General features: G+C 36.7%; 1 protein-coding gene across 2 annotated transcripts in view; it reads left to right on the top strand.

Annotated features, from left to right (window-relative positions):
* Window positions 1-12,402, top strand: part of VCL (vinculin) — a 95,658-nt gene that overhangs the window by 44,793 nt on the left and 38,463 nt on the right. For both annotated transcript variants that reach the window (XM_061180314.1, XM_061180304.1), the window contains exons 3-6: window positions 5,585-5,735; window positions 5,915-6,023; window positions 8,937-9,059; window positions 10,475-10,635. In XM_061180314.1, coding sequence (XP_061036297.1) covers window positions 5,585-5,735; window positions 5,915-6,023; window positions 8,937-9,059; window positions 10,475-10,635 — 544 coding nt within the window. The remainder of the gene's footprint in view (window positions 1-5,584; window positions 5,736-5,914; window positions 6,024-8,936; window positions 9,060-10,474; window positions 10,636-12,402) is intronic.

The following is a 12,402-nucleotide window of genomic DNA, read 5'->3' as shown; positions in this document are numbered from 1 at the left end:
ACCTTTTAAAGTTAATGATTTCTATGGCCAGATGGTTTCATGATCTCCTGTACTTGGTGAAAATCCATTCATTCATTCAATAAATGTTTACTGAGCATTTATTATGTGTCAGGGATTGTACTCTGTGAATATAGGATATATAGGGTCCTTGACCTTGCTGAACTTACAGTCTTGTGGGAGATAGAGAAAACAAAATTGGGAGGGTTTATGTCTCATGGGAGCACATAAGAAAGGTACTTATAGATTTTGGATGGTTTCATGAAGGAACAGTCATTTAAAAATGGCACCTAAAAGAATAAGTAGGGGTTAGTCAAGCAAAAGAGGGGAGAGAGAGAGAGAGAGGGAGGGAGAGAGAGAGAGGGAGAGGGAGAGGGGGAGAGGTGTTTCAGCTAGAGGGAATGGCTGTAAAAAAATACCTTGAAGCAGGAGGCCAGTGCTCTTCAACTAGTGGTCTTCAATAAGTGGCTGACATCCCTAAAAGACTTTCGAAACACTTGAATATTTTTGAATACCTTGAATATTTTAAAGTTTTCATTTAAATATTTTTAAATCATAAGTTTAGTTGCAAAGCATGTGTTTTCTGCCATGTTGTGTGTTATATACACATCTTAAATATGTTTCCCTGTAAATTTAGCTCATTTACTTTGTGGAAAACATCTGCCACAGTCATTGGCAAAACCAGTTCTCATTGTCTAACTAGTCAGCCGAATCAGATTTACTTTTTTTTAACTTTGTGTTTTAAAAAAGTTCTTGCTTTAGTCAGTCAATTATCTTTTAAAGATTTAAATAATAAGAAGAAATGTGTTTATATGTTGATGCACATATTTACCATTTTGTGCTCTTCATTTGTTTCTGTAAATCCAAACTTCTATCTGGTATAATTTTCTTTCTTCATGAGGGACTTCCTTTAACCTTTCTTATAGTTCAGATCTGCTGGGTGATGAATTCTTTTAACCTTTACATAGCTGAAAAAGTCTTTATTTTGCCTTAATTCTTGAAATATTTTCTTTGGGTCTACTCAAAGTTCTTTCAGTGCTTTGCTCTACTGTTCTCTGGGTTGCATTGTTTCCAGTGAGAAGTCTGTTGTTACTCTTATCTTTGTTCCTCTGTAATATAAAGTGTCTCATTTTTCTCTGGCTGCTTTTAATATTTTCTCTTCATTATTGGTTTTAAGCAACTTCATTATGATGTACCTTGTTGTAATTCCCTTGATATTTTTTGTGCTTGGGTTTTACTGAGCTTTTTGGACTTGGGGCTTTATAGTTTTCATTAAATTTGTAAAAATTGTGGCCATTATTTCTTCAAATATTCTTTTCTGTCCCCTTTTCTGTCCTTTGGGGACTTCAATTGCACACATATTAGGCTGCTTGGAGTTGTGCCACAGCTCACTGATGCTCTGTTCATTTTCTTTTAAGTTTTGTTTTCTCCCATTTTAGATAATTTTCATTGCTAGCACTTCAGTTTCAATAATCTTCTTCATGCAATATCTTATCTGCTAGTAATCTATCCAGTGTATTTTTGTATCTCTAGTTGTTCTATTTCAGTATTTTTTATATCTTTCATTTATCTACTCAGTCTTTCCTTTAGCTTTTGAACATATAGAATACAGTTATAGTAACTATTTTAATGTTCTTGTCTACTAATTCTGTCATCTGTCATTTCTGGGTTGGTTTTGAATGATTGTTTTTTCCTCTTTGTTATGGGTGGTATTTTCATGCCTTTTTGTATGCCTGGTAAATTTCAATTGGATGCCAGTGTCATATTACTCTTGTAACAAACACAGTACAAATGTTTTATCTTACAATTCTGGAGGTCTGAAGCCCAGAATGAGTTAGCAGAGTTGTGTTCCTTCTGGAGATTCTAGGAATGGATCCATTTCTTTGCCTTTTCCAGCCACTAGAAGCTGTCCGAATTCCTTGGCTTATAGCCTGCATCACTCCAACCTCTGCTTCTGTTACATCACTTTCTGGTTCTGTTGTCAAATTATAGTGAGGTAATACCTTCAATGTGCTGATAAAATAATTGTCAACCAGAATTCTGTACTACTGAAGTAGTCTTTGAAGGATGAGGACAAAGTAGGCATTTTCAAACAAACCAAAATGGATATATTTTGTCACCAGCAGACTCTTACTAGAGGAAATGCTAAAGAATGTCCTTCAGACAATAGTCAGATGATTCCAGGTATAAGGCCTGAGATACAAGAGGGAATGATTAGCCAACATATTGGACAGTTTGTTGGTAAATATAAACAAACTTTGACTTATATAATAATGTAATGCCTAACAAGATTTAAAAGTTGAAAATAAAAGATGCAGCATTTTGTACCTGAAAACAATAACATAAACATGAAACAAAACTTGAAAACAATAGCATAAACGTCAGGAAAGGGATGATTGGGAATTAAGTATGTTAAGATCATTCTGTTGTTTGGGGAGGAAGTAAAATTATTGACTCATTTTATTTTATTTATTTATTTTAAAAATTAATTAATTTATTTTTGGCTGCGTTGGGTCTTCGTTGCTGTGCATGGGTTTTCTCTAGTTGCGGCGAGAGGACGCTACTCTTCGTTGCGGTGTGTAGGCTTCTCATTGTGGTGGCTTCTCTTGTGGAGCACAGGCTCTAGGTGCGTGGGATTCAGTAGTTGTGGCACGCGAACTCTAGATTGTAGGCTCAGTAGTCATGGCACATGGGCTTAGTTGCTCCACGGCATGTGGGATCTTCCCGGACCAGGGCTCAAACCCATGTCCCCTGCATTGACAGGCGGATTCTTAACCACTGTGCCACCAGCGAAGTCCTCATTGACTCATTTTAGATTGTTACCATGCCAAGTATGCATGCTAAACTATTTAATGAACCACAAAAGTAATAAAAAATAAAGTATATGACCTATAAAATAGTAAAGGGAATAAAAAAATATAGAAAAAGACTCTCAATCCGCCCCCCGAAATATATCAATAATAATAAATTTAAATGAGCTAAGTTATTAAGTTAAAAGTTGCTAACCTGGATTAAAACTGTGTACTTATATGTATATATGTAGTTATAAAGACACATCTAAAATATAAGGATACTGAGAGTTAGAAAGTTATATACCAGTCAAATAAAATAGTCAAAGAAAGCTGGTTTACAATATTAATATCAGCAACAAACATTATTGGAGATATAGAGAGGTGTCACATGATGATAAATAGGTTCAGATTACAAGAAAGATATAATAATTGTAAATTTATATGTACCTAATAAGTTAGCCTCAATATATATAAAACAAAAACAGAGCTGCAAGGGGATATGGACAAATCTGTTGTTATGGTGCGAGATTTTATCATTCAGTAATTGATAGATAAAACAGACCAAAAAAATCAGCAAGGATATAGAAGATTTGAACAGCACAATTAACAAGCTTGAGCTAATAGAATATGTGAAATATTTCACCTAAAAATTAGAGCAAACTCATTCTTTTCAAGCACACAGAAAATTATACCCTTTAAAATTACTAATTGTATATTATATAAATTTTACCTCAAACTATATTGAAGTCAATTTTGGTCTATCATACTGGTAAAGATACATAAGTCTGATTATACATTGAGTTGTTGAATCTGTGAGGAAACAGGTACTGTCATCCACTGTGGTGGGAGTGTAAATTGATAACTTCTGTGGATGGCAATATGGCAACGTTTGTCAAAATTATTAATGTCCATACCTATGACTCAGCAGTTCCATTTCTAGATAGTATCCTACAGACATATACATTTAAAAATGATATTTATTGGGAATTCCCTGGTGGTCCAGTGGTTAGGACTTGGGGCTTTCACTGCCGGGGCCCGGGTTCAATCCCTGGTTGGGAAACTAAGATCCCACAAGCTATGTAGCACGGCCAAAAAAAAAAAAAAGATGTTTATTCAAAGTGATTCATTGCAGCAGGCTAATAAATTAGGGACTAGTTATGTAGCTGTATAAAACAATGAGGAGGCTCTTTGGGTACTTCTACTAGAACATCTCCAAGTTAAATTAAGTGAAAAAATCAGAATGCAGAGAGTATGCATAGTATTATCCTATTCGTGTAAAAAAGGTGGAAGCCTATGCTTTTGTTTCTTTGGGCATAAAGTGTCTTTATTTTGAAGAATACAGAGGAAACACATAACATTGGTTGCAAGTAGATGGAATTTGAATGCCTAGGGGATAGTGGAGGGAAGAAAAATTTTCACTGTATGCCTTAGGGTTTTATATATGTGTATATGTTTTTGTCATATGTATGGGTATATATATATATATATATATAATGTAATTTCAAATTAAATTTTAATTTTAATTTAAAAATTTAAGAGGAACAGAAAATAACCAGTCATCTAAGACTGATCAAAAGCCACGTCAGTGAGGTCTTGCTCTTTGCTGATATTTATTATGTGCTGCCTTATGGCTCTGAAGTTTGTGAATTACCAAAGTATGCTTCTTGAGAGTTAGAATAGTGTTTTTTGCATCTTTATATACATACCTATAGTGTCCATAGGCCAATGCTTTTTATGTAGTTGAAATTGATATGTTGGTTTAATTCTATTTTTTAACAGTGCAAGACTGTGTTATACTTGTTGAGTTTTTATATTATTTCATTTGATATAACTCGCTGTGAAGTGGGCTTTTATTTGCATGGGACATTTTCTGTGTTTCCAAATAAGAATGTGTAATTTTGGCTAAATATTTTAACTTAAAGTAATTTGTTGCATGTAAGTTACTCAGTGATAACATAATGGATTTACTGAATATGAGGAAATGATCTGTTAGGTCCTTTTCAACTCTGTATAGAAGAATAATTGAATGAATGAATACATTTTAGTAGTACAAGAGGGTCAAGGAGAATACTTGCTTTATGCATTTCGGGTTCCTTTTTTAAATGACCCGTTCCGCCCCCCCCCAAAAAAAGACACCTTTGGCTGATCAGGTCATCTGTGTTATTAAACTATATTATATTAAACTATTACTAACTGATTCAGTTATTAATGCCAGTGACATTTTAATTAACAGCATAGTTTTATAGGGTTGTTTTCAAACTGTCCAGTTTGTCAAACAAATCCATTTGGCTAGATGAAAGAAAAATTTATGCATTACCTCATACTTTTGCTTTGTGTTTCCTCCTATTTCTTTGGTTTGTCTGATTATTAAATTTCACTTAACACAGTGCTTTGGTATTTTATTTCCAGATGTTGAATCTGAAACTGTTGTCAGGGATATCAGTTCTTTGTGTAAGTGTCTTTTAATGGCAGTGTATGTAGGGTGAACAGGAAGGAAACAAAGGAGTTACAGAGATATAGCAACCTAAAGTAAAAGGTCCAAAACTTTTTCTCATTATTTTTTGTTGCCAGGAAATAATGAAGAACCAGGGCTTAGTGCAGTGAATGAAAGAATGTGCTGCCCTTAATTGTAAATTTTAAAAGCTGGAAACTTAGGTTCTATTATAAATTGGTCTTGGCTATTTTCCATATAGGAAAAAAATGTGAATTTATGTCCATTTACATTCTTTGCATTTGCATGTGATATTCTTCTGCTTGGTTCTGCCAGTGAGTTAACTCCATGTTCCTCCCCACAGGGTGGAGAATGCTTGCACCAAGCTTGTCCAGGCAGCCCAGATGCTTCAGTCAGACCCTTACTCAGTGCCTGCTCGAGATTATCTAATTGATGGATCAAGGGGCATCCTCTCCGGCACATCAGACCTGCTCCTCACCTTCGATGAGGCTGAGGTAGGCAACCTGAGGCCCATGCAGACCTCTTCCAGACAAAAAGCCCAGCCTTAAAGATAATAATGGAGGATTGAGGATTGTTTAGGATGACAAAATGTTGACTAGCTATACATCTGAATTATTGTGTTTTCTACTTATCGTTTACTCAATTGACTGAATACTCTGAAATATATTTTCAGGTTCGTAAAATTATTAGAGTTTGCAAAGGAATTTTGGAATATCTTACAGTGGCAGAGGTGGTGGAAACTATGGAAGATTTGGTCACTTACACAAAGAATCTTGGACCAGGTTAGTCATACCCTATTTTTATAACAGAATTTTTTATGGATTGTCCATGTTTGATCAAGAGGAAAGGGGCACTCCTCCCTACTTTTTTTGTGGAAGATAGGTAATGATGCATTGAACTTTTAGTTGTCTCTACTCTGTTGATGGAGCTGACTCTGTGCTTCTACTGAAGAGATATCATTGTCTCTGAAAGCTGAATCTGCTTTCTACAGATCCTGGCCCTGTCTAATAAACTAAACTAGACATTGCAAATGTTGCTGGAGAATGTAGGAAATACTTTTCTATTACTGCAGTGCTTAAGGCCACCCTGAATCCTGACCTCTTCATTCCACATTATACAGCATTCCTTCACTGTCTGCCAGCTGGCCTGTAGCTCTCTGTGACCTCTTAGCTTGCTAATTAGCCTGCCTACCATTATGGATTCATGCCCTTGCCCAAGGCTGCATAATATAATCAGACCTAGAAGGAGAGAAGAACTTCTGTGGCTAAATTTCTGATTGTGTAGTCATCTGAGAATTCAGTATTCAAAATACATGAACAGATACCAGCTTTTGGTGTTATAGACATATAACATGAACTTGAGGCTCCTTAAAGTATGAATGAGACCAATGACAAGACATATCAGATGTTTAATTTGTTAGTATTCAGAATCACATATTACCTTATAAAATTCTTTTGTCTTACATAAAATGTATTTTCTTGAGGTTTCAGTGCAGTCATCCTGTAAACTTATGGCAGTTAAGAATTTCTCTGAGCTGTCATTGAAAATCGCTGGGAAATAGCTTTAGAGCAGTACCCTTTAAACTTTCTCCTAGCACTGTGAAGAAATTTTATTTCTTCAAATGAAATCTTATGCAGATGAATTGGGAGATTGGGATTGACATATATATACTGCTATGTATAAAATAGATAACTAATGAGAACCTACTGTATAGCACAGGGAACTCGGTGCTCTCTGGTGACCTAAATGGGAAGAAAATCCAAAAAAGAGGGGATATATGTATATGTATGGCTGATTCACTTTGCTGTACAGCAGAAACTGACACAGCAGTGTAAAGCAACTCTACTCCAATTAAAAAATAAAATAAAATAGACAAGCAACAAGGATATATTGTATAGCAGGGAATTACAGCCATTACCTTGTAATAACTTTTAATGGAGTATAATCTGTAAAATACTGAATCACTATGCTGTATACCTGAAACTAATATTGTAAATCAGCTATACTTCAATTAAAAAATCTAATGAAATAATGAAAAAAAAAATCTTTGCAGAATCCCAACATATAAAAGACAGAAATGGAGCTACTCTGGATGAAGCAGAGGCAGCCCCACCCTTTCCATCTCCCTTTGGGTGCCCCTTGACAATCTGTGAACCTGCTTAAGAAATTCTAAGAGCAGTTTGAAAACCAAAGTGTTAGAGAATCACATAGTACCCTTGAATAATAACCAAAGTAAACAAAACGTGCTAGCATGCTAACTCCAAAACACCAGATGCTTTCAAATGCTGTCATCACCATAATTATTATTATTATTATTATTATTATTTTTTAAATTTATTGTATTTATTTTTGGCTGCATTGCTGTGCGTGGGCTTTCTCTAGTTGCGGCGAGCGGGGCTACTCTTCGTTGCGGTGGGCGGGCTTCTCACTGCAGTGGTTTCTCTTGTTGCGGAGCACGGGCTCTAGGCGCGCGGGCTTCAGTAGTTGTGGCACACGAGCTCCAGAGCGCAGGCTCAGTAGTTGTGGCACACGGGCTTAGTTGCTCTGTGGCATGTGGGATCTTCCCAGACCAGGGATCGAGCCCATGTCCCCTGCATTGGCAGGCAGATTCTTAACCACTGCGCCACCAGGGAAGCCCCCATAATTATTTTTATTTGTTTCTAATTATAAAAGTGATACATCCTTATTTTGGATAAATTGGAAAGTATAGAAAAATTTAAAGATGAAAACAAAACACATTATTGTAATTCTTAAGATTTTTTTCAGCCGCTAGATTCTTAGCCCAGGCACACCTTGCTTCACTTTCTTGCGCTTCACACATACTGCGTTCTTACAAATTGAAGGTTTGTGGCAACCCTGTCTCAAGCAAGTCTTTTGGCGCCATTTTTCCAACAGCATTTGTTCACTTCATGTCTCTGTGTCACATTTTGGTAATTCTCACAATATTTCAAATTTTTTTCATTATTATTATATTGTTATGGTGATCTGTGATCACTGATCTTTGATGTTACTACTGAAAAGATTATGATTCATTGAAGGCTTAGATGATAGTTGGCATTTTTTAGCAATAAAGTATTTTTAAATTAAGGTATGTACATTGTTTTTTTAGACATAGTGCTATTGCACACTTAATAGACTACAGTATAGTGTAGATATAACTTTTATATGCACTGGGAAACCAAAACATGCCTGTGACTCGTTTTATTATGATATTCACTTTATTGCAGTGGTCTGGAACTGAATCCGCAGTATCTTTGAGGTGTGCCTGTACTAGGCTCACATGAGATTCTTATACACATAGGCTCAGTGGCCAGGTACATGGCATGAAAGCTGGTATGGTAGCCAGGCAAAGTATTTTTCCCCCCACTTGTGAATTTTTTTTCAAATATATATTTACTAATTTCAACATTTAAAAAATATTTGTGAATGTATTTATGTCAAATGTGTGAAAATTATGTCACATTTAGGATTTATATTTAATAAATTGCTTTTAATGAGAAGAAGAAAGTTGCATTAATTTAGAACTGTCCTGAAAAATTCTATGTCATAAATGTTAGAGTTCAGTGATAGTATCTGTTGTTTAATGGCTTTTATGTTTGGACTTACACAGTAATTCATAATGGATTTAGGCTCAGAAAGCCAGACTCTGGATTGTTTCACTGCTCACTCTGTACAATTTATTCCCTGTGCCCCAGGAATGACTAAGATGGCCAAGATGATTGATGAGAGGCAGCAGGAACTGACTCACCAGGAGCACCGAGTGATGTTGGTGAACTCAATGAACACCGTGAAGGAGTTGCTGCCAGTTCTCATTTCAGGTATTTTCTGTCTGTACTTTATTTTTCAGAAAAAAAACACGTTAACATGTTCTAAACTCTGATGTTTATTTTCTTTTGCTGTTTAGTTGCATGTCTTTCAGCCTGAGTAAAAATGCAGCTGATTAGCTAAGAACCAGTATTTATCTTCTCTAATGCTCTCCTTCTCTTGCTCTTTGTTTGAAACTGCTCTCCTGTTGCCTCGTACTGTTCTCTTGAAGTTCTAACAGGCCCTTTTCTCCTCTAGAAACTCTAGTTTTGGATGTATGGATTTTGACACCTTTATTTGTACTCAGAAAAATCATTTAGGAGCTGGAATGGATATTATAGAGCACTGTATAGTAAGGAAGTGAACCCACAGCCCTTTCCTAGAAGATATTTAAGTCTTCTCTACGTTGAAGAGCAGGTGGTGTACACCAACTAGGACCACGTTCTCATTGGGCAGAGCCCAGAAATGCAAACATGGTGGCTGCTCTCTCAACTAGCAAAAGGGAGTTGCACTTATTGAGTGTCTAGTATGTACCAGACATCTCATGGTTTATGTAAATTATCTTAGTCAAGTTATGGGTTAGTTGGTTTAAGTCTCAGAGGGCAGCTTTATTTTCAGAATTTTATAAGGCATGTCACTGTAATCCGCCAGCTACTGCCTTCCTGCTTTGTAATTTCAAGTAGTAGCTAAAATAGGAGATGTGAGTGTAAGAGTTCAGAAAGCCCTTACATGAACTAGAAAACAAAAATTTGTAAATAGCGCCTTATAATCTTCTCAAAAATATGTTTTTGAGACCAACTGTTCCATATGGCAGAAAGGTTGTTGGGAAGAATCTTTCTTTCTAATCTGGGTAACTCAATAAAGTGTTGATTAATCTTTGTTTTTATAATTTAACTTAGTTTATAAGAAGATATTCTCTTCTCTAATGTTTCGTTATTATTTTCTTCTTCTTCACTTTTAGGGGTTAGATAGTCCCTGCTATATGTTAAGAGAAATCATGGAAGATAAACTCAACACTTTGGGATCTTCCACTAGGATTGGGTCAAGCAGCATACTTTGGTTACAGTTTTACTGACTGTTTTTATCTCGTCCCATTAGGTTTGTGTTTGATGGGGCCAGTGTTAGGGCTGGGATGATAATTGAGTTAGAAGGATAGTGGATATTTTGTGACTGTGGATCTTCAGTATATGTATGTTAAATTAGTTTTCTGATCATGATGTGGTAATGTTTTGTACCTTGAGCTTTCTTAACAGTGAAGGTTGCTGATACTGGAACTTTAATGGCAGACCTGCAGTGTTTGTTTTCATATTCTTTTTAAGACCTTAGAAGCCCAAAACATGTTCACAGTGTGGAACATCTTGTGTGAATATTGTAATACAGCAAGATTAAATTCCAAGCTTAGTTTCTGATCTTTTGTTTATTTTTACAGCTATGAAGATTTTTGTAACAACTAAAAACTCAAAAAACCAAGGAATTGAAGAAGCTTTGAAAAATCGTAATTTTACTGTAGAAAAGATGAGCGCTGAAATTAATGAGATCATTCGTGTATTACAACTCACTTCTTGGGACGAAGATGCCTGGGCCAGCAAGGTAGGTGTTATTGGGGGAGAAATAAGCAAAATCCCCAATTTTCCCTTCCTGGGGATGTGACTGTCTCACATTTTTTCTTGTAATTGTGTGTAGCATAAGACTACTTAGATATTATGAAAGTAATTTCTTCTTTACTTTTGTAAAATAAAGGGTTATGGGTTACTTCCTGCTTTTGCACTTTTCCTTTGCTCTGAGGTAGAACAAACAAGTAGGTATGCGGGGTGAACGTTGGTTGAAAGCTGAGATGTATAGCTTTTCCTTCAAGCTGGAGTCTCATGGATTGGGCTGGTGGAGAAATTCTGTTGTGGTGTATACTCCCCTGGGTGGGAGCCTTGCCTTTCATGTGGGTGGTTGTTGCTAGGTGACTAAGTAAGATACAGAATATGCCTATGACTGAATTTTATGGAAAACTTTTCTTAACCAATTTTTGACCCAGAGAAATCTACAAAGGAGACTCTTGGCATTTCTAGGTGTGTCCCTTCATCATTCTGTTTTCCCTAAAGAGAGCTTAACTGAAATATTAGTTTTCACGTTTGTCAGTTAGTTTGAGGGGGCCCTTTACCCTTGGTCTAGAATTTCCTCTTGAATTCCAGAAGGGTTGGTGGATTCCTCCTAGAGCCCAGCAGCGGTGGTTTGAGGTGCTGCTGCTCTGGTCTGCTTCTCCTTGTCTAGTGATTGGGAACAGAGACACTTGGGTTTACACTTCCCTTGTAGGAGCCCAAGATGCAGGCAGTGGGGGGAACACATTGTCTCCAGGATCCAGCTTCCCCCACCGTGTGGACCCAAATGCTATCTCCAGGGCCACCCAGCAGGCTGGTGGCAGACTACAGAGGGGATTTGGTAGTATGATTTCCACTGGGTGCCCAGTAGGGCTCTGTTTGTCCTCCAGGACACCTATAAGGTAAGGTCAAAGCTGGGGCTAAGATCACCAACTCTTTCTTTTGTTGACCAGAAAGTTAAACTAAGATTGGAGGAGAAATTAGTCAGCTTATCTTAACTATGGATTTGTTTTCAGAGGCATGAAGTTCTTGAACAAGTTCTAAGACTGTACTTTAAATCCATATTGTAAAATCATGTAACGTCTTTGATATTTTACTTAATTTTGCTTTTGCATATTTGATAACTTTCACTTCCCTGTTATGACTTCTTTATGCATCTTTTTTTTGTTCTCTTGTTTGTTTTATTCTTTTTCTCACGTTTAGAAGGTAAGCTTTCTCTTGCCCTCTAGTTTCTTTTTTGCTTAAAAAGAGAAAAAGCATGTCTGTGAGGTTTTCTTGTGCTGTGTGCCGTGCCTTATTCCGTGTGCCGGTGTGTAACACTGTGCTCGAATATGCGTCAGAATTTGACTTAATACGGGACTCGGGGCTGTGCTGGGCAGACTGTTTGGCTCATGTTTGGAGCTGTTTCTTTGGGGAAAGCAAAAGGAAAGACATTACTATGGGATGTCAGGCTTTCTATATTTGGTGGGTGCTTTCCTCTCTTTGAGCAGGCTCCTTGGAACTGTTTTGGTCTGGTCATTCCCAGTGACTTCATCTGAGGGGCAGATTTCCCCAGGTAGCTGGGTGACCCCTAAGTTACCAGTGGACCTTGCTCTTAGGAAAGGAAACTTCCAGCTGATGCTATCTCTGTATTTGCCTCTCCTACCAGTTTCCTTTGCAGGCTCTGGAATTTGACTTTTGGAGATGCATCACTGAGGTTTTAAGCCATAATGAAAATGGCTAGGCTAGAGAGTTTAGATGGAGCACCTGTCCTTCACAATAATCCTAG

The sequence above is a fragment of the Eubalaena glacialis genome, chromosome 1 (genome assembly GCF_028564815.1).
Source record: "Eubalaena glacialis isolate mEubGla1 chromosome 1, mEubGla1.1.hap2.+ XY, whole genome shotgun sequence".
In the NCBI taxonomy this organism is placed as follows: Eukaryota; Metazoa; Chordata; class Mammalia; order Artiodactyla; family Balaenidae; genus Eubalaena; species Eubalaena glacialis.
This window is presented reverse-complemented; position numbering and strand designations above follow the sequence as displayed.